Below are 21304 nucleotides of genomic sequence, written 5' to 3' on the forward strand. Positions count from 1 at the left end.
ATGGGAGTGTCATGTGGTAACTTAAATGGAGAAGTAACAATTGCCCCAATTAAGATCTAGGGTGACTTGTTGATAAGCATAAGAGCCCTTGTGCAAGAAAAGAGGGGGTATGTGCCAGTGTAGAGATGTAATCAGGGTTCGCAGGGTCCTTACCTATCCTTACAAGTCCTTTCGTTGGGATTTTTCGCCATAAGGCCCTATAAGTCCTTATATTTGCCATGCGGTCCTTACAATTCCTCACACACGTCCTTACATTTTCTCTGTGACCCTTACAAGTCCTTATATCCATAAAATATTACCACAGATTTATTTTTCGTGCCTCTTATAAATCCACAAATTTATTTTTGGAGTCAACTTTGGCGCAAAATACAGACGATTCTTTGCCTCACCGCTATTTTAATCACACGACTGGCAAGTCTCGTTCATGATGAGAACTTTACTCACGTTTTGGAAGATTTTAGTCTTGATGGATGACCACATTTCTTTGTCTTCTCGACGATTCAAAAAATGCCAGGGAAGTGTTCTTTTCAGGAGAACTGGCTAAAGGAAGAAAAATATGAAGACTGATTGATGAAAGACTCTAAAGATAAACATTGTGCACGATGTTCTGCCTGCGAAATATCCTTGAGTCTTTTGTCAAAGGGCGAAAGTGCTTTGAAGAAGCACATGCTTACTGATAGACACAAGAAGCGCATGAAAGTATTTCGGGAAGATACATGCGTTTGCGTTACACATTACTTTCATAATCAAGAACCTCCCAAGCCCGCTCAAAATCAGACGGACCACACCCTTTTCATTCCTCATCTGATCCTCCAAGCCTTTGCATTCCTTGTAGTCACCTTAATTTAAAAAATAACCAAAGGTCTACACATCTGTACTACACTAGTTGCCCCTCCCTATTTGCAAAAAACACACTCTTCTTTCAAAAGGTCTTTAGAAACTTATCTCTTTCTTGAACCAGAGCCTTGATCCATTAGTACTGTGCATAGCTCTATTTCTCTCTCTCTCCCCTTTTGAGTGTGTGAGAGAGACATGAACTGACTTTTTTATTACACCAAAGAATGGCTTTCAAGTCTTGCAATTATTATTACTTAGATTTCTAGAAAACTTGGAACATTAACATTAACGGTGTATGTTATCAGTGCGCTAAAGAGACTTTTTAAGTTATCTAAGTATGGCAGATGGGCATCAAAATTAACTCTTTAATTATTTATTACTAGAATAGTAATACATGTATTTCAAAACATAGAGAAGACCAAAGATTCATAAATAATACCTCTTTCCGATCATACACAAGAAAAACTTAAGCGTTGATTACTGTCACTTAGGTCCTTACAAATGCATGAAAGGTCCTTACTTGGCACCATCCCTGGGAACCTGTCCTTATATTGACCATGCGGTCCTTATAATTCCACAAGGATTATGGAATGTTTCGTTCTATGTATGAACAGTTATTTTCTTTCATGAAATCAACACTTCAAAAAGAGCAAGACTGACTGATCAACACCTCTCATCTCAGATGAAAGTCAAAACTGCGAAGACATAGCAAAAATTGTCATTAAAACAAGGTGACAAGCCTCAAGACAAAACGCTAAACAAAAAATAGTCATAAATAAATGTTCATTTTGAACTGTGCTAATTTTGTACACTGTATTTGTTACTGTTGCATCCAAGTCTATGTTGCTGTTTCAAGTCTTTTTTCTTTTGTGAAACTACTTCGTTACTTTGGATTTGTGAATGAGGCTAGCCACAAAACCATTTGTATGCACATTGTATGTTTCTAAGTTAATGTAATAAAAATATTTTGTGATAATTTGTATTAAATGACTTGAATTAGTTGTTGCGTGCGGCCCTCGTGACAACACAAATGTGACCCATGTATCCCTTGGGGGACATTCAGTTTGACATGCCTGTTATGCATGACTACCCAGATGGTTTCAACAGGCATGCAGGAACTGCTCATCTCACATCTTTTTGATATAACCTTCATCCTCATCACTTCAGCATTGTGCTAGCTGGTGCCAATAGTTGATTTGTTTTAGTATTGATGAAGTCGACATGTTTTTAAATTTTGTTATAAGTTAGCGCAAGATAAAGATATTGTAGTGTATGTCGGCAGAATGAATGATCTGCCAAACATGTATCAGATTCTAGCTATTAATACACATCTTTTTCTCCTGAATCAAATAGTTTTCTTAAAGGTTTCTGTTGAAAAACAGCGTTTGCCTATAGAATTTATTCAACATTTGGCAGATTCACTGTTTTTCATGCACACACCACAATGCTGGCTAGACATTGTTCTTCATTTTTCGCAAAGTAAGGAGGCTCAGTTCTTGTAGATTTGTGATGATGTGTTGTCTTAGATACTTTATGTAGATCTATGATGATGTGTCATCTTTGATGCATTTGAAGTTATGGGATTTGTTTTGGCAGGAGGATTGTGACAGTGACATATGGGATGACACAGCCCTGATTGCAGCATATGACGCAGCTGTTGCACCTCTGAAGGTAAGAATACTTTGATAGAGGTGACTGCTGCACCTCTGCAGATAAGACTTCATATTTTGGTAAACAGCAATTATCATCTTTGTCATTAGTATTCAACATCAAATGAACAGCGGCCAAAATATTTCAGTCCAGACCATTTGGATGCTATCATAAGTGCTGAGCATGACATCAAACATATTTTCCAAGTATATTGCAGAATAGAAGGGAGAAATATAATATTATGAAAACATTTTAATTACTTGGTTTTCTACCCCACACCATAGGTTGTACAATTTACAAAACTACCAGACCGTGTAAAAATGTAGATGAGCATATGTGTGTGTGTGTGGAATTTTGGTGTAATTAATTTCGTCACTATTGATTCTGCTGCATTGTTAAAGTTCATCTTTGTTTCAGGCTAAGCTAGCAGAGCGCACAGGCGACACCTCTCTTCTGGACGTACATAAGGCCCAGATGCAGACTCATCAAAAGAAGAAGAAAAAAAAGAAGAAGTCAAGGAAGAAGCAAGTATGGCAGTAGTTGCCATGGTCGGCAGTTAATTGTAGTTTCATTTGACATTAACTGAAGACATGTCTATAAATTTTCTGCTGATGCATAATTTTACTTTCTAAAGTTGCCAAAAGTAGTTGCATACTTTTAAGTAGAAATCTGCATTTCTGAGAGAAATTTGTGTGTTGTTGAGTATCATCAGTGTAAAAACATCCTAAATATAACATTTTCATGAATGTGTTCACAGGTTGTTTTAGCTATTTCTTGCAGAGTTTTCCGTGGGTCGGCTTGATCACTCTTTTGTTTTTTTTTAATAATAATATTTTGATTAATCCTTTGGCATTTTCCCAGACCAGGGGCCATAGTCACATCGCATCGACATTTTCCTCGTCGCTAACCTCTAACTCCCCAAGAGCTGGCCGGCCGCGAAGCCAGTGCCACACGTGCGAGACAAGTCCCCTGTTTGACCACAGGTCAGCAATCGGGCCGTCCACACCCCGACCTTGAGGGAATACCTAGGGAACTCCACGTGTGCGCATGCGCGAACCAACTTGTAGTACACGCGCGGGTTTTCCACAGCAATCTGCGGCGGACAGTTTAACATCTTTTCACATCGTGCTCTTGACGACAAGCTGAAATACGCTGCATTTTGTGTGCAATTTATATGCAGTATTATGTTATAGTAAAATTCATTTGATATGTTTCCGTAATTTTCAGTTTTTGTTACAAATAGTATTTGAGAAGGCAACAAGATCAGTGTCATGACAGCGACTAGCAGGCGTCTTAATGACTAAAAAGAACCGAGTGTTTGTGAGAAATGCTCGTGAGTACAACGTACGAAGTCCTTAGTCTGTAGATAAAATGACAACAGTGGTACTGCATACCTTTGTTTATTTGTACCGTTAGAATTCAGGTGAAATAGGCCACACATGTCTATGTTTATGTCATTGTCAGCAACAGAAGGGAAGAGAGACGAAGATAATATACCGCCATATAAAAAGCCGAGAAGGCGAACTGGACAAATATACTGACTAGCCTGATACATGTTGACTCGACTGATGCACTGTACAACGTGTATTAGAAGCTGCATCAGTGTACACTGCTCCTTATATCAAGCAGTTGTGTACAGGTACTTCCTACTTGTTATTATTTGTGTAGATATGCCTTCAAAGACTGTCCCTAGTGACAGCGTCACTTGTGTCAAAACTAAGCAACTGTCACTGGAGGCTTTGGATTTTTTTCAGTTTCTTGTGACTCGGTTAATACTGCGGCCAGCCGTTCTTTGGGAGACACCTGCTAGATCAGCACACACACATACACTACACACACACACAGATAACACAGACCACACACACACAGAGATAACACAGACCACACCCACACACCACACATACACATTCTGAAAGGCACCCGTTACATATAAACGAAGGGCCAGACACACTTGCAATGTAGGTGTGACATTGTGCCCCCGATTTGTAATTACTGTCCACTTGTATGTCTTCGACAATCTCCAGGATGTCATTACATCAAAATCTTAATCGTTGATAGAGGGCTACATCATCCCATGGGATTAGTTTGATGACGAAATATTTTGTTTCTGCGAAGATTTTTGTCCACGTCACACAGCATCGAGTATACAGCAGCCATGTTTAGTGAGCCCCACGTGAGTTACAGGCACCAAGGGCCGTCTCTACACTTAAGGCTGGAATCACCTTTGTGATGCGGATACTAGCGCGTTATAAAACTTCTACATCATCATCACCCATTAGCGCAGTCAAAAGACGAGACATTTCTCAGCCTTTGCCGCACATAAAGGGTGTGCGGACCTTTGATGGCCCCTAAGTGACCTAGCGGCCCGATGAGACTATGGCTCCAGAGTGTCAAGTTAAATGACTTAATGAGCAATCTATTAGCAGCTTTTACAAATTTGTTTGAGATGAACAAGGCCACAGGCTTTGTTATCTTTCAAGTTACCACATTTTCTATTTTATTTACTATAGCTCAGCAAATTCTATATCATTGTGGTTCATTAGTAAAGGGTTTTGCTCATCATTTCCAGTCTCATCTTCTGCTGACTTTTCAAAGTGTTCTGTATCACATGATATTTGTGAAGTGTTTTTTTTTTCTCAGAACTCGAACCATTATTGTGTTGTACTACTACAACCCATTCTTTTATGCATTTTGGTTAATATTTCTAGGGGTTTTGTCGCTAGACTTTTAAAGCTAAGATTACTTTTTGTTGCTGTGATATGGCCTCAGTTGCTGCCATGGCATTATAAACAAACAAACATTGTCTTTATGCTATCTTTGTTTGCCTAAACTTTGAGATATCGCATTAATGCTAGCACCTGCATGTTTAATGAATTGTTCTTCCCATTCTTTTTATAGGTCAATGGATGGGCAGTGGGTGACTACTGTCAAGCTGTATATACACAGGATGGTGAGGTGTATGAAGCACGAATTATATCTATCAACGCTGAACACAGGACATGTGTAGTGCGCTACCTTGGCTATGGCAATGAAGAGGAACAGAGTTTGGAAGATTTAATACCAAGCAGTAGTTCTGGCAGTAAAAAACATAGACCAAAGCACCATGAAAACAACACAGTGTCTGCAAGCGAAGTAAGTTAGCAAGAGGAGGTGCTTGGTACTATTATGCTAGTAAATAAAGTAATTTGCAGACCAATGCTCATTAAGAAGTAACAAGGAGTAACTAAAGAAAGTAATAAGTGTGAGAAAATTTGCCAAGTCTGTATTTGTTTAGCTCTTTAGAAGCTGCATCATTTGAAGAGAGCTTGGAGAATGTGGAGCAGAAAAGAGACAAGTAGTTTCAATTGGTTGAAGCTGCATTTAAGAGTTAAAAAAGAACATTGGAAGTAGTAAGTCAGTCGTCCCTTGACGTAGCTATGGTTGGGGGGATTACAAGGGTATACGAGGCAGCTGACGGCCCGCCACTCTTTCCGATAGTGGGCGATTGTCAGCAGGTCCTGTACAGGATGATCAGTCCAGTCTTTGACCTTCGTAAGTCAGTTCTTCCTCTGACCACCGCGGTGTCAACCACTCTCCAAGGTGCCTTGAAGGACAGTCTTCAACAGGGTGCCTATCTTTGGCTGGGTAACTAAGCTGGCCCACTCTTTTCTCTTATGCTTTTCCTTTTCTCCCTTACGTGGCCCTTTCATCTGTATTCTTTTTCTAAACAAACATCTCACTGTAACACTTACTTTAGTTTTATCTTTCCTATCTTCTTTCTTCACTGGTCTCTCCTGCCTTTTTCTTATCATGCCTTTCTTTTGACACAGTTTTTCTCTAGGGCCTCCTTTAGGCCCGCTGCGCTTGGTGTACAGGTCGACCCATGTTGGGGGAAGATGGAATCCTGGAGGTTGAGGTTCCTGATTGGTTGCAGCCCATCATATCAACACACCTCTTTGGCCTGGACTTCTAGATGGGAGGTTGGTGCGGTCCATGCCAATCAACCGGCTGGTTGTCTACTGCCCTGGCTTTGCTAGAAGCCTGTGGCTGGGATCAATCTGGTCTTCATACTCAGAAGGCCAGAATATATTTCTTCTGTATCCCTGGTGCAACTCTGCTCGAAGTGCTTTACATGGTACTGCTCTGTCGCATACCCTGGTTCAACTCCATGGTGGGTGGTGAGCATAAAGAACAAACCCTATTCTGTCAATTATGGCACCAAAAAAAAACCTTGGGAAAATGCATACGAGAGAATGAATCTTCAGATGATGAGGTGAGAGAGAGAGCGTGAGAAAGAAGGTTGAGGGGGGCCTGGCCCCATCTTGTAGTAGAGGGCGCTTTTTTCCCTCTCACCTTTTACTGTCGTTAAAGGTTTAAAGAACATTTCTTCTAGTTTTTCTTTTATTAAATGTTTGCACTTGGGAAATTTTTTGTCCAGTGTGCAAATCAGAAAGCTTCAAAGGCCCTGCACTGATGGGATGGGAAACAGTTCATCGACCAACCCATAAAAGTAACTCTGCACCGATCCCTTAAGTCTTCAGAGGGGCCATTCATTGCTCTGACTTTGCTGGGATGTCAGAACTTGACATAAAGTCAGAACTGGTATGCCAGGAAGTCTCAGCAATGCACTGAAGAAGGACGGGAAGTCTATTCCTACAAATGCACTTTTCCTAACTTTCTGTTTGCCCAAAATAGCTTACTTCATTGAGGTTGGGTATTTGCGGGTCAGAATCTCTCTTTTTATACCATCACTGTTGCGCTACTTCAACTAACAACTCTTACCGTCCTGTCGCTCTTACTAGTTGTCTGTGCAAAACTCTAGAACTCATGGTGAATGCCCGGCTCATCTGGCATCTCAAGTCTCGAGGTCTCCTCTCCAACCTGCAGTGTGGCTTCAGAAAATGCTGTAGCACCCTGGACCATATGGTCAGTTTTAAAACTTTTGTCAGGGATGCATTTGTCGACAAAGAACATGTTTTAGGAGTGTTTTCTGATTTGGAGAAGGCATACGACACTACCTGGAAGCAAGGTATTCTGTTGGACCTCCACTCCCTTGGCTTCCGGGGCCGTGTGCTACTCTTCATCTCGAATTTTCTTTCACACAGCCTCTTTCAAGTGCAAATGGGGTCTACCCAGTCTGATCCTCAGGAGCAGGAAATGGGGATCCCTCAGGGCAGCGTTTTTTCTCCAATATTAAAATAGATTCAATCTTAAAATCTGTCTGTCCAGGTTTGGGGGCCTCGTTATATGTAGATGACGTTATATGTAGATGACTTTGCTCTCAGCATTAAAGGCCGATCCCTACCATGCCTCGAATGCCGGCTTCAGCTGTGCGTAAACGCTGTACAAAGATGGTAGACAGAAAATGGCTTCCAATTTTCTCTTACGAAGTCAGTATGCATCCATTTCTGCAAACTGTGAGGTATGTTTCCAAACCCATCTATTTCTGTTAATGGCATGGTACTCAAAGTGGTCCAGGAAGTAAAATTCCTTGGGGTCATCTTTGACTGTAAACTGTCTTTTTTTCTCATATCAAATCTCTACGCCTTTCTTGTCAGAAAGCCTTGGACATTCTCCGAGAAGTTGGCCATGTCAGCTTGGGAGCAGACCATATGGTCCTGCTTTGTGCCCTGGTCCATCCCTAGGTAGAGTATGGATTCATCATCTCTGGCTCTGCTCGAAAGTCCTACCTCAAAATTCTTGATCCTATTCACCATCAAGGGGTCCGGATCTGTGTGGGTGCCTTCCACACCACTCTTGTACAGAGTTTGTACCCAGAAGCTGGTCAGCCTCCACTTTCTGTCCGTCGTCTGAAACTCATGCTATCCTGTCTGTCGTTTAAAAGTTTATCCTGGAAACCCTGCGTACCCTGCTGTTTTAGGACCTCAGCGTGCTGCCCTCTTTGCCATTCGTACCAAGGAACAAAAGCCATTATCACTCCATATCTCACCTCACTTACAAGCTGCCAGAGTAGATATTGAACAGGTAGAGCCTCTCTCTCTCTACTACCAGCTCCTCCTTGGACCCTTCCTGTTCCAGAGATTTGGCATGATCTTACAGCTTTTGAAAAAGAGGACACTAACGACCTCATTTTTCTCCAACGCTTTTAGGAACTTCTTTCTATCCTGGATTCTGTTCTAACTTTACAAATGGTTCTAAAGTCCCAAGGGGTGGCCCTGTCGCTACAGCAGCAGTTCCGTCCAGCCAACTACAACAGACTGCTTCAATCCAACTGGCGGATGGCTGTTCAATTTTCACTGCGGAACTTAACGCCATCTTGCTTACCTTGCAGCATGTTCACTGCTCTTTGGAGTACAGTTTTTTGATTATTTCAGACTCTCTCTCTACTCTCCTACCTCTTATTTCCAACAGTTTTGACCACCCTCTCATGGTCCAATTTTCATAAAATTCATGCAGCACTCATTCATTGTAACAATTACATTGCTTTTATTTGGGCTCCTAGCCATGCTGGTATCTCAGGCAATGTTCGAGCAAACCAGGCTGCATGTCAGTCTCCTGGGGAATTACACTTGCTGGTATCATCAGATTGCAAACCTATCTTCTCGGGCTGCATTCAGTCCCTATGGCAGCGCCACCTGGACACTGGGCCAAAATAAACTACATGCCATCTTACCCTTTCTGACCACTTACCTTCGTGCCATCCTGTGAGGCAGGAGGAGGTAGTCCTTGCTAGATTAAAGTTAGGACACACCTATTCCATGCAAGGACACTTCTTACAAGGTGAACCGCCACCAGTTTGTCCATGGTGTAGGGGAAGTTTTAATGTGGTACATGTTTTGTTTGTCCTGAGCTCCAGAGTATCCACCGGCAGTTTTTTACACTCCTTTTTTACACTTTATCCACTCTTTTACATTATTGTTTACTTCTGATGTTGGTTTTGAAGAATTTAATGGTTTTATCACTCGGGAGGAGGTGGGGGGGTTGTCCCTAAACTTTTTAAGGTAAGATTACCTTTTGTCGCTGTGAAATAGCCTTAGTTGCTGGCACTACGTTAAACACAAACAAATGGGCTGGGCTGCCAAGGCTGCATGTCAGTTTGCTGGAAAATTAACTCGCTGGTGTCATCGGACTGTAAATCTATCTTCTCAGCCTACGTTCAGTCCCTGTTGCAACGCCACTGAACCAAAATAAATGACATGCCATCCGTCCCTGTTTTTCCGACCGCCTACTTTTGTGCTGTCGTGTGCGGTGGGAGGAGGTAGTTCTGACTAGACTACGTTCAGGACACACGTTTGCCATGTAATCGCACCTTTTACAAGGTGAATCATCACCAATCTGCCTGTGGTGTTAAGGAAATTTTAGTGTAGTACGTGTTTTAAATACTTGTCCTGAACTCCAGAGTATCCGCCAGCAGTTTTTTTTACAGCATTTTCTTTGTTCTTGTTTAAGTCAGTCCCATTGGCAGGTTTTTTTGTTGTTGGTTTTTTTTTTTTGCATTTTTTAAGAAGAATAGGGCTTTATCATAAGATTTAAGCGTTTTGTGGTCTGATAGTTTTTGCTGTGGGTTTTGATTTGTTGGTTGTCTTTTTGGGGCACAACGCTTTCTTTACACTTTACTCATTTTTTTACATCATTTTTGCTTGAGTTGGCTTTTATTAAGATTTTGTGGTTGTATCAAGAGCTTTGCCCCTAAACTTTTTAAAGTAAGATTATGTTGCTGTGATGTGGCCTTGGTTGTGGCAGGTCGTAAAACATAGCCAACCCACCTCATGTTGCTGGTACTTGCTGGTACTAGCTGGTTAATGAAAAACAGTTATTTAAGCTGGTTGTTTGGTTCTTTCTAAATAGACACCTTAGCTGAATACTGATGCTTAAAAACAGACTGTAACTGAGTGACGACAAGATTGAACTGCTACTAACATGTCTAGAGAAATTTCTTAGTCATCCTTCTTTCCCTCAGTCTCTGTCAATAAGCATCTCAGCTGTTTCTTTCTCCACCTCCGTCCGCAGCTTGGGTGTCATTTTCAATCAGAGTTTGACTTTTCATCAGCATATTTCCCATGTCTGCAGAATTGCTTACCTTTAAATTCATAAGATCAGTACCTTTTGTCATTATCTCACCACTGATGCAACTAAAATTCTAATCTGTGCCTTAGTGGTACCAAGGATGGACTATTGTAATTCTCTTTCAGCTGAAATTCCCACGTATCTTCTTGACAGATTTCAAAGGATCCAGAATAACGCTGCTCGCCTCATCTGCAGACCATCTAGATACGAACATACATTACCTATCATACGCTTTCTTTACTAGCTGCCAGTTGTAGACCGTATAGCTTACAAACTTTCCACTTTGACTGCCATTTCTGGGACTGTTCCTCAGTCCCTCTCCAAACTCACTGCCATCTGTACACCTGCACGACTTCTTCGCTCATCTTTGACACAAAGCTTCTGCGAGTCCCACTAAAACAAAGATGAATGTCTCCTACCAAGGCCCATCAACTTGGAATAAATTATCCATCAGCCTTTGACACTCTGATGCTGACCACCTTTAAGTCTAAACTTAAGACGCATCTTTTCAGAATGACTTCCCGTGACCCTGTCCAGACCTTGAGCATGCATGTGTTTGTAATTTACTTTGTGTATGAGTAGGTGTGTCTGTTATTTGTGAATATGGGTACATGGTTGTTGATTTGTTTATGTAATATTTAGTCTATATATATTTATGTAAAGCGTACTGAGCAAGTCCATGGAAAGGTGCTGTATAAGTCATTATTATTGGCTGTAACTCTCCAGCTAGTGCCTGGCAATATATTGTGCACCTGGCTTTGTTCACTATTATACAGGGTTCCCAGGTCCTTGCAAGGTCCTTTTAAGTCCTTTTATATTGAATTTTCGCCGAAAGGCCTTTTAAGTCCTTTTATTTGCCATGCGGTCCTTTCAAATTCTCACACAGGTCCTTACATTTTCTCTGTGACCCTTTTAAGTCCTTTTATCGATAAAATATTACCACAAATTTATTTCCGGAGTTGACTTTGGCACAAAATACGACGATTTTCGCCGCATGTTTGGTCTACACATCTGTACAACACTAGTTGCCCTTCCGTATTCGCAAAAAACACTCTTTTTTCAAAAGGCCTTTAGAAACTTACACTTTCTTGAACTTTGATCTTCTAGTACTACTGTGCATAGCTCTATTTCTCTCTCTCTTCCCGTTAGAGTGTGTGTGCGAGAGAGAGACATGAACTGACTTTTTGTATTACACCAAAGAATGGCTTTCATGTTTTGCAATTATTATTACTTAGATTTCTAAAAAACTTGGAACATTAACGGTGTGTTTATCAGCACGCTAAGGACACTTTTTAAGTTATCTAATCTAAATATGGCAGACAGGCATCAAAATTAACTCTTTGATTATTTATTACTAGAAATACATGTATTTGAGAACATAGAGAAGACCACAGATTCATAAATAATACATCTTTCCGACCACACAAGAGAAAAACTTAAGCATTGATGACTGTCACTTAGGTCCTTACGAATGCATGAAAGGTACTTTTAAGGTCCTTTTAAGGTCCTTTTTTGGCACCATCCCTGATCCCTGGGAACCCTGTTATATTACAATCTGAACAGATTGGTACACACGTTGAATCAAATAATTTCCTGCAAAGGATTAATAAAGATGTTTTGTATTGTATCTCTCCTGTCCTTATATTTCAAGTTAAGAATACTGTTTATTTTATGTCAAAATAAATACATAATGTTAAATTCACCTACCAGTACTCTGTATTTTTTTTTTAACCAGACAGATAGCATGGACACGTCCAGACACAGTGCTTGCAGTAACAGAGGCACAAAGAGTGGAAAACAAGATTCAGCAAGTCATAAGTCGGCTCATACTAGCTCTAATGTCTGGAACTGGCCTGGTTTTTCGCACTTGGGCAGCAGTAATCTACCTCCAGCACCACCAATGTTTCCAGGGGTGAGGGCTAAACAAGATCACAAAAATGGAGGCTTTTTCATGACAGCTGTAGCTGTGTTGCTCAGTTCAGGATAAATATACTGTTGCAGTAAAAATGAGTAAAACTTCATTCTTACTCGCTCTCTTGTGCACATTTATGACATGTATTTTGTAGCAGCATAGTGCATATGGGACAGACTATTGTTTACACATCATGGACGTCCATTTATGGATAAAATTAGTAATTATGCTGTCAGAGGTGTTCTCAAACAACTTTCTGTATTAGACTATAAATGACTGACAGAAAGTTAAGAAATTTCCTTTCTCTGTAAAAATGGCAATAGCCAGCAAGTCAAAGATTAAGCACTAAACCACAGAGGGTTAGTTAGTTAGGCCCTTCGCACCTCCTGGTGCATAGGCCATCGACGACAGTCCTCCAACGCCTCCTGTCCTGGGCTACCGTCACCAGTTGCCCCCATCCGAGTCCGGTGAGCTTGGTGTCGGCGGTGAGGTCCCGTCTCCAGGTGTTTCTCGGCCTTCCTCGCTTTCTCTTTCCCTGAGGGTTCCATGTCAGCGACTGTCTCGTGACGTTGGATGAGGGTGGTACCTATTAAATGCAGTAGTTGATTTTCATCACCTAGAGTAATGTTTGTTTGTTTCTACTTATATGACTGTTCAAGTTTACGGCCTACTGGACTAGACTATCATAGTCTGCATTTCGTAGTGGGTAAAAGATTTTAAACATTCCATTAGATGTACCTCACTTTTTTGGAATTGACAACAAGTGCACTTTCATGCATGATAGATGAAGGTAGAAACAGTTGATTTTTTTTATTATTTTGTATAAGCTTCTTTTGTTCTATTTCTTTTAGTTTAAAAAAAATAGCTTTTGGCACTATGGTATTTTCATGTATTCCAAGATAACTAGCATCCTTATGTTGTGAATAATTTAAAGGCTCATCCAAATAAAAACTTAAAGTTGTTTGCATGTTAATAGACTACAGTGCTAAGAATAATGCATAAATGTTGACCTACCCTCACTAAATGCTGCAGGCAGTGTTAAGGCTTTGATGTTCACTAATATATTGCCATAATAGTAAGCCTACTTTTGTGAATAGCTGTGAAAGGAGGTAATAACTTTCTACAAAAATGAAATGATTGTGATATTAAAAGAGGGCATTTTTTGAATGAAATAGTGTTATTTGTATAGACTAGGGCAGTTAGCATATTGTAAAGATCTAAACCTAGCTATTTTTAAAATGATTTTTTTAGTTTGGGTTAGCCTTCAAAACTCACTACACCCTGGCTGGGGTTTTGGCACTTTGGTAGTTACATTAAACTATTAAGTAAATGAGTTGTCACAAAGGCTAATACTGCTGAAAGTTTTCCTACTAAGACATTTGAAGTGTTCTAGGGGAGGAAAAAGTGTCTTTAACATGAGAGTGGTGAATTAGGGGGGGGGGATGGATGGATGGATGGGGTAGTTAGAAGAAAGTGTATAAAAAAGGAACAAGCTGGCAATGTTAGAAGACAGGACAACAAATTTCAGGATACTTCTACTAGCTACACTAGCTACTACTGTGTCTACTCAGCTGCATATTGTAGATTTCTCAAAGTTTGCTTCCTTCAAAGAAAATCATTTTTATATTTTTGTTGGGTGTGTAGTTCCTATTGCCATGGTCCTCCTTGTATTTTCAGGTTCCACCCTTTGGCCCATTTGGAGGGTTCTCCCATCCAGCATTTGGGGGTGGATGTGCCTCATCAGTTGTAAGTCCTTCTCAAACTTCTCAAACTCTGCCTTTATGAGGTGTTTGTCTGGTGTGCAAGAGAGAGAATGGGAGTCGGGGGATATGGGGGTGACAGGATATGTATAGGTGGTTAAGTGAGTTGGATGGGGATAAGAGAAAAGGAGTAGATATTTTGCATGGTCAGGGATACACACCTATAGGACTTTATGAAGTGGGTGAAAGAAATAGATAACTGCAGCATTTAGAACACAATCCTTAACAGGTCTTGAGGAAAAGTAAGTGTAAAAAACATCTGCTGCATGTATGAAGGATTCCCATTGTTTAAAATTCAGACTAATAACAACAGAGTTTTCATCCTCTCTAGATGAACGGTAATGTAGCTGTTTGCCAAATTTAGCAGTATTCTCTGGATCTTTTCAGCCACCAATGATGGTGCCTCCTCCTCCACCACCAATGCTGCAGGATGTTGTTGAGGATGAAAATGAAGCTCTGTGCAGCATGTTACTTGCATGGTACATGAGTGGATATCACACGGGATATTATCAGGTAAGATACTTGTTAACAGAGAATCTAGTGCAGGATTCTAAACACCAGAGAGTGACCCAGATCATTAAATGTGAGTACACCAAAATACAAGAATGACTAGCAGACTTGCAGAAAACATTGGACAGCAGCTAGAGAGTCGGAAAGGCATATTTTTAAACTTTGAAGACATGAGTTGCATGTCAAACTGGTGGTTTGTTTCATGAAACATGAAAGTGGATAGGAGTACACACTTAACATAGAAGAGAAAATACAAAAATAATACAGAAAAAGCTTTATTATCTCTCACAATTGTTAATCAATGCTGGCTGGTGTTCCTCAAAGTGCTGACAAACAGTACAACAGCAAACAGATATATAATGCATTTACAGTGATTACAATGATAGTTCTGGTTGTGGACCAAAAAACTTTCAAGATCAGTTGGGTTTTTTTTTTCTTATCATTTTTTTAAAAAATTTGTACAAAAGACAACTCATTTAAAACTTTAGACTTCCTATTTTAAATAGTCCTGAAAATAGACGTGTCATAATTTTAAAGTATATTAAAATTTACCATAAGAGATGAAGTGAGGATTGCTTTTTGTTTTTTTTTTCCCCGTAACCAGGTGTAATTTTTATTAAGCACATTTGTTTCAACAATGTCCTGTTGCTACAAGTCCTTATGTTTCTTCACCATTCTGATTTTTGTATCTTCAGGGACTACGCTACTGCAAACATGATTACACAGCAAGTGCATCTTCAGCGTCAATGACACATAGATAGTGAACAAGTGCGGCAGCATGTGAACAAGCATCACTTTATGGATCCACACATGACCAGTGTGTCTTGCAACTAGCAGAGAGTGGGGACTAGTGAATGCCCCAGCATGCCAGTAGTAAATTTGGGGAATGAGACGGGAACGTGTGTTTGTGTGTGTGTGCTCATGCCAGATTGTTAATAAATGAATTTCAACTGCATGTATTTCAGCATCAGAAGTAGCAAACATGCTTTGAATGACTCAACCAAATGGAGTATAGTTAGAGTGCATTTGTCACACAAAGAAGCTCCTTATCAAGCCTTACAATAAAACATGCTATCACAGACAAGAATACTGACAAACATGATCATTTCTACAAACAACATTAAAACGATGATGACGTCATCATTTAAAACTCCACAAGCCACCATTAATGAAGGCATGATCACGTACTCCATTTTGTGAAAAGTCAAAGGTACATAACATGGTGTATTTTAAAGATGTCTTGTAAAATCATTTTGAAAAGCACAGAAAATGTCTACATTGAAAACAAGAAAATTCTCAGTTAAACAAGATCCTACATAATTTTAAAAGGGACAGTTTTGCAGATATTTCCAGTAATGCCAGGGACTGGTGATAAGGTTGAGAAGAATAAACAAAGCTCACTTAAAAGTTTATACAATGGATAATGATGATGTTTGTCTAGTGTCAAGACCTCAAGTTAGATGGGGCAAGATTACAAGAGATTGAAAAGAATTTTAGGATGTGCCACTTGTTCAGAATGCTACCCACTGCATGCTGACCAGAGTGTAGTCAAACTGTCTCTTCAAAGCCACAGCCATAATACCATCACACTAGTAAAACTCTAATGAAGTTTTCAATGGGCTACCAAAGTTAAACTATAATAACTTTCAACTAATAGAATATGTGTTAATGAAATTTAAATGATAACCTTGCCTAGCAATAATGTGTACAGGGTTTGCAAGGGTTGTTAAAATTACAGACACTTTTTCCAATGCCATTGAAAGTGTAAAAACAGAAAGGTTTGTGATCATTTTTAAATTTCAGCTATCAACGAATGTAAGCAAATGAAATGCCAAACTATGCATTTCTGTCAATAACATCCTTCCGTCCCCAACTTCTGAAAAAAAAAGCCATACAGTTGAACCATCTTGGTTCATATCCTAGCATGTATCCGATGATGGGTGGATAGTTGGACTGAGTTATTGGTATTAAGTTCAGCATGTAAATGGCTGACCTTTTCATGAAGGAAAATTCAACTTAGAACATCAACAATGTTAAAAGTGAAGACTATTGCCAATGACAGAATGCTGGCAGACAGGCATCAAGAATAATGCCTCTACTATCCTAGTAACCAGTAATATAGAAGGTCATTTAGTTCAACCCCTTGTGGCTATTTATCCTTTGAATTGTATTACTATTAGATCATTTCTTGCCATTATACAATCTGTATTACTGGAACAGCTCTAAAGGTAAACAACCAATCAATCTGAAGTGGCTGTGACATCGCTATGGGTATCATGACAAGGCCAAATGCACTGTATGCAACAATTTCCAAAAACTTATAAAGTATGTGAATTTAAAAATAGCGAAGTATCAAAAAGTAAACCAAAAAAAAATAAAAAGCCAATATTTTGAGATATGTGCTTTAGGTCTTGAAACTATGACGAAATAGCTTTAAGATTTTGGAGTGTGTCAGCAGAATGGCAGTTACTCTAAATTTTGTGATGTGGACACACAGTACCTGAGTTATAAAAAACCCTGTCAGATAAAATACAGATACGAGTATGCAGCTGATATTCTGATTGTGAGAGAAAACAGATGGGGAGAACTTACATTGATTTTGACAACATTTTGTACATGTGTGTTGACACTCATAAAGATCTTGAAAGAATAAGAGAAAGCCATTCAGAAGCCTACCTAGATCTAATGAACACTCACCACACAGCTTGTCACCATTGTCTAAATGAAAGAACATGACCTCTACATTTTCACATAGAATAAGCAAAAAATGCTAACTGCAACTCATCTAGCTGTGTTCTTCCTCCTGCAGGCACATTTTTAAAAAAAATGTGTTGAGTATAAATTGAACTTCAAAATTAGTAATTGATTTTCTCCAAAAACTTTGTGTTCAATTGCCATTTGATTAAGATACAGTTGCCTTATGAAAATACAACTGCTGATAAAAAATCAGAGTTCATATTCACCTTCACCCTCCTGATATATGGCAGGAAAAAGAAATCTCATATTTCTTACCTTCACCTTCATTACTCTTTCACAGAACACTGACATAACATGTAGTTTCAACAGTTCTACCATAAACAGTGTTGCGTAAGCAATCTTGCAACAGCTAGTATGTTGTCAATGATTTTGCCACTTGCAGTATACACTGTAGTAAATCATTTGGCCACTTGCAGTACATGCTTGATTTTAAGTAACATTCCCCTTCACTTGGGGTATGCTACAGATTGTGCTGCTGGATTTAAAATGGTTATTCATTTAACAATTTAATGGCATATGTTTTCAATTTTGGAGTAATTTTTCACTTTATTGTAAACCATGTAGTACAAAATAATGCAGGCAGTCCAAAAAACCTGTACACATCAAGTGGAACAAATGTGATCTAGGTCTCTACCACAAGAGACTTACTGTAGGTCGTTGGCAGCAGAATATCAGTACTGATGTATTCCGTTTCTCCATGAGTCCTTGCTGGCAGTGGAATCAGTCCCACTTCATGCAAGTGATGATGGGTGCATCCATCACCACCAACCAAGTGTCAAATATGCTTTAATATCAAATACAACTGTTAATACTATTAACATGTGATCCGCGTGGCATGCGATTGGGATTAGTAATAGTACAGTTAATATTCTGTTTGAAGATTGCACAGCACAAACTTGCTCATATGTTGGGTAAATTAGGTGATAAATTGTTTTTGTACAAATCTTGTCTCTGGCAAATGTCATCCTGGCTGTACTTTAAACAGCCTACTCTGTAACATCCAAGTGTAATGTCTGTAAGTTTACCTGCTTTATATTTCATGTACAGCTCTAAGTAACCAAAACTGATTTATTAGTAATTGAAATGGAGAGTTAAGCGGCGGGCACACGAGAAGCAAAAAGCGCGAAACTTTTCCGAAGCAACCCTGCTTTTCCTGCTTGCCGTGTGACCACCACTGCAAGCTATCCCCAAAGCGGCTTCGTAAGCCTGCTTGGCTTTAGCTTGCGGCCTGCTTCGCGCTTTAGAACCTGTTCTACTTTTCCACGCGTTTCCACATGGCTGTGAAAGCAACAGGGCCTCTGGCGAGCCTCAGCGAGGACCAGACCTTTCATTTGATCGAATTAATTAACTCCCATAGCGAGCTATGGGACTCGAGACGGCCTAAATATAGGCACAAACAATTTAAGACCGAAACAGCGTTCGTGTGTGTGACCAGCGGCCCCCCTCAAGCCGGCTTATCAAGCAGCCCGCTAGCGGGCTCGGAAAAGCGCCGCTTCGAAAGCCAAGCTTGCGAAGCCGCTTTTGGCTTCTCGTGTGTCCGCACCTTTACTTACCACTGAAAAATGTCAGCTGGGGTGTTTGGTCTGTGGATGTCAAAACAGGCAGGAAGGGCTGACAGGATGCCACTCTACATTGCAAATGATGGTTTGTGGATGCTCCAATACTGCATGGTTCTCATTTATCGACTCTTGAATATTAGTACTCTAGTAGTAAAGCAATTCGACAGTCCCAGCATACAACTCTGCATAAGTACTCCCAATAAACACTTTTCACCACAAACACTACCATAAATTGATGTCAACCAAATTAACAAGTACATAATCTTTAAGTAATACCTCACTTTCAAATTATTTTCCATCTGTGGCCCAATTCTATTTTCTCATGATGCAAGAGAAAAGCTGCTGCTGAAGGGAACTGCAAGTGTCGGATGTTTGGCTGCCTGTGCTTGGGGATGAAAAATATGATGTCATTTTGGCTGCCTTTGCATGGGAGACTAGAGCTCCAGGTAATCTGATGCTTAGTTGACACTCTCCCCCTCATTAAAGATCAGCTTTTTCTTAGCACCTGTTGACTCTTCTTTCTGCTCACGACAGGATGGGGTGAATGGTATTCTCCCTTGGAAAGACATGAAGTAAAAGTAGCAGTGGTAGACATGTATTAGAGTGCCTTGCCCCCCACCATCACCATAACTATTTAGTATGATGAGGTGAGAAAAGAGTGCATGTTTTAACCATGATTATTACAGTGTACATCTATTGAGTTTTAATAAGTTCTTACTGCATTTGATAATTGACTAGGTTTGCATTTACTCTATATAATTATGATGCAGGATGCATCGGTTAACATCATTTGACATACCTTCCTGCCAGATAGCATTATTGCAAACAGATAACAGCTCACTGCCTGCAAAAATTTTGTGTATGACACAGAGCTACAAGAGGAAGGCTATTTATGCTTGTGGACACTGATGCCATGTGGACACTGACTCTCAAGTTACCTCTTTTTCTCTTGACCGGAGTGGAGTCAAACAAAGTGACCATTTCAGGGTATCTCTTACTGAACACTGTCCGTGACACATCAATAATGTATGGGTCAGCCTTGCTGTCTGCAGCTTTAGGGGTTAGCTGAAGGTCAACCTGTGGGGAGGGAACTGGGCTCCACTTGTCAAAGTCTGCAGACATACAAGTTCAATAAGAGTTGGATCACTTCTCATAGAGTTAGAAAATAATTTGGATCGTATGAAGATACAGTCATGATTTCAAGAAACAAGGAAGTGAGTGTCATTTGTTAAAATCTGTAAACACAAAAGTTCAGCAGTGAAATAAAAGTCTCTGACATTCATGGGGATTAAGAAAAAGTGCCCTCTCAAACTCTGAAGGCACTAAAGGTTAAAATGGAAATGTCAAAGTGTTGAGGAAATTCTGCATATGTGAGTTCAAAATAGCTGACCTCACTGTCTTGATCAATCCATCCAACATCAATTTTAGCAAAAGACAAACTGGCATTTGCTTTATATTTGACAATCCCTTACAGTTATTTGCAGTTATAGATTGTATGGCACGTAAAGCTGGCAATCACGATGTGTATATTTCTCTAGGTTATTGATTCTACTTCTTCTCATTACCAGGAAAGTCTAACCAAAGCACTATACAAAACTTTGTGACTTTTCATTTTGCCATGATTATATTGTATTGTATCAATAAAAGGCATGCAACATATTTCTCTTTTCTATTTAATCATCATGTTAGCTGACATTTCACTTTAATCTGATAGTAACTAGCATTTAAATAGTATAAATAGTACTGTTGAATGCTGAGTTGCACAAAGCACAATTTAGAATTGGAAATAATGATGAAAATATGCATGGTTCATTAAGTGATTACAGATCCATCTATAAATGGAATGATGAGGATTAGTGTATATTTGTGTTGACTGCCAGGATATATGTCAAAACTGTTCATTGTATTCTGGCCTACATTCAGTCTATGTGACTGTACAGCATCAGTGTGTGCTTGTGTTGACTGGCATGGTCGTCCATTGTGTTCTGGCAAGAAAGATTGGTGACATAAAATGGTCAAAGTGCACATGACACATTGTAAGAACAGCAATGTTTGGCACCTTATAAGAGAAAGACATTTTTTTAAGGGAGAATTCTTGTGCTAGTGACAACCTGGGTTGGTGAAATAATACACATGGTGGAAGACACAAATTAAGTTGATCATGTACTTTCACTATGTACTGGGTTAATGTGATGATAGCTTTACAACAAAATACTGACAATTATCAGATCCTGTTCTTGAACGCATTCCAAAGTGTCCTTTAGTTTGGTGTTGCTCTGCATTGTGTATGGAAATGGGGTGGGGAAGTAGGG

The 21304-nt window shown here is 39.7% G+C and overlaps 2 protein-coding genes across 6 annotated transcripts in view; one reads left to right on the top strand and one right to left on the bottom strand.

Moving 5' to 3' along the window:
• Positions 1-15631, top strand: LOC112553606 (survival motor neuron protein 1-like). The gene is made up of 9 exons (XM_025220947.1): positions 1-33; positions 643-699; positions 2434-2508; positions 2905-3015; positions 5386-5619; positions 12230-12406; positions 14084-14152; positions 14554-14679; positions 15372-15631. The coding sequence occupies exons 1-9, from the start codon at positions 1-3 to the stop codon at positions 15435-15437; spliced, it is 948 nt and encodes a 315-aa protein (XP_025076732.1). The 3' UTR covers positions 15438-15631.
• LOC112553663 (flap endonuclease GEN homolog 1-like) overlaps positions 12413-21304 on the bottom strand; it is a 27184-nt gene continuing 18292 nt past the window's right edge. For 2 of the 5 annotated variants that reach the window (XM_025221023.1, XM_025221021.1), the window contains exons 11-12: positions 19931-20104; positions 18853-19548 (exon numbers count right to left, since the gene is read on the bottom strand). In XM_025221023.1, the coding sequence (XP_025076808.1) occupies positions 19451-19548; positions 19931-20104 (272 nt within the window). In that variant the 3' untranslated portion in view covers positions 18853-19450. Of the gene's footprint in view, positions 12993-14935; positions 18425-18852; positions 19549-19930; positions 20105-21304 lie in introns of those variants that run through there. The other 3 variants (XR_003097094.1, XR_003097093.1, XR_003097092.1) reach the window with 3 other exon arrangements.

Source organism: Pomacea canaliculata, linkage group LG13, assembly GCF_003073045.1.
Source record: "Pomacea canaliculata isolate SZHN2017 linkage group LG13, ASM307304v1, whole genome shotgun sequence".
NCBI lineage: Eukaryota > Metazoa > Mollusca > Gastropoda > Architaenioglossa > Ampullariidae > Pomacea > Pomacea canaliculata.

What these genes read in the sequence shown, in the direction of transcription:
- LOC112553606 (XM_025220947.1), top strand. Translation starts at nt 1, where the DNA reads ATGGGAGTGTCATGTGGTAACTTAAATGGAGAA. An exon ending in CAGCTGTTGCACCTCTGAAG is followed by an intron (nt 2,509 to 2,904) that starts GTAAGAATACTT and finishes TCTTTGTTTCAG; the next exon opens with GCTAAGCTAGCAGAGCGCAC. An exon ending in AGAAGTCAAGGAAGAAGCAA is followed by an intron (nt 3,016 to 5,385) that starts GTATGGCAGTAG and finishes TTCTTTTTATAG; the next exon opens with GTCAATGGATGGGCAGTGGG.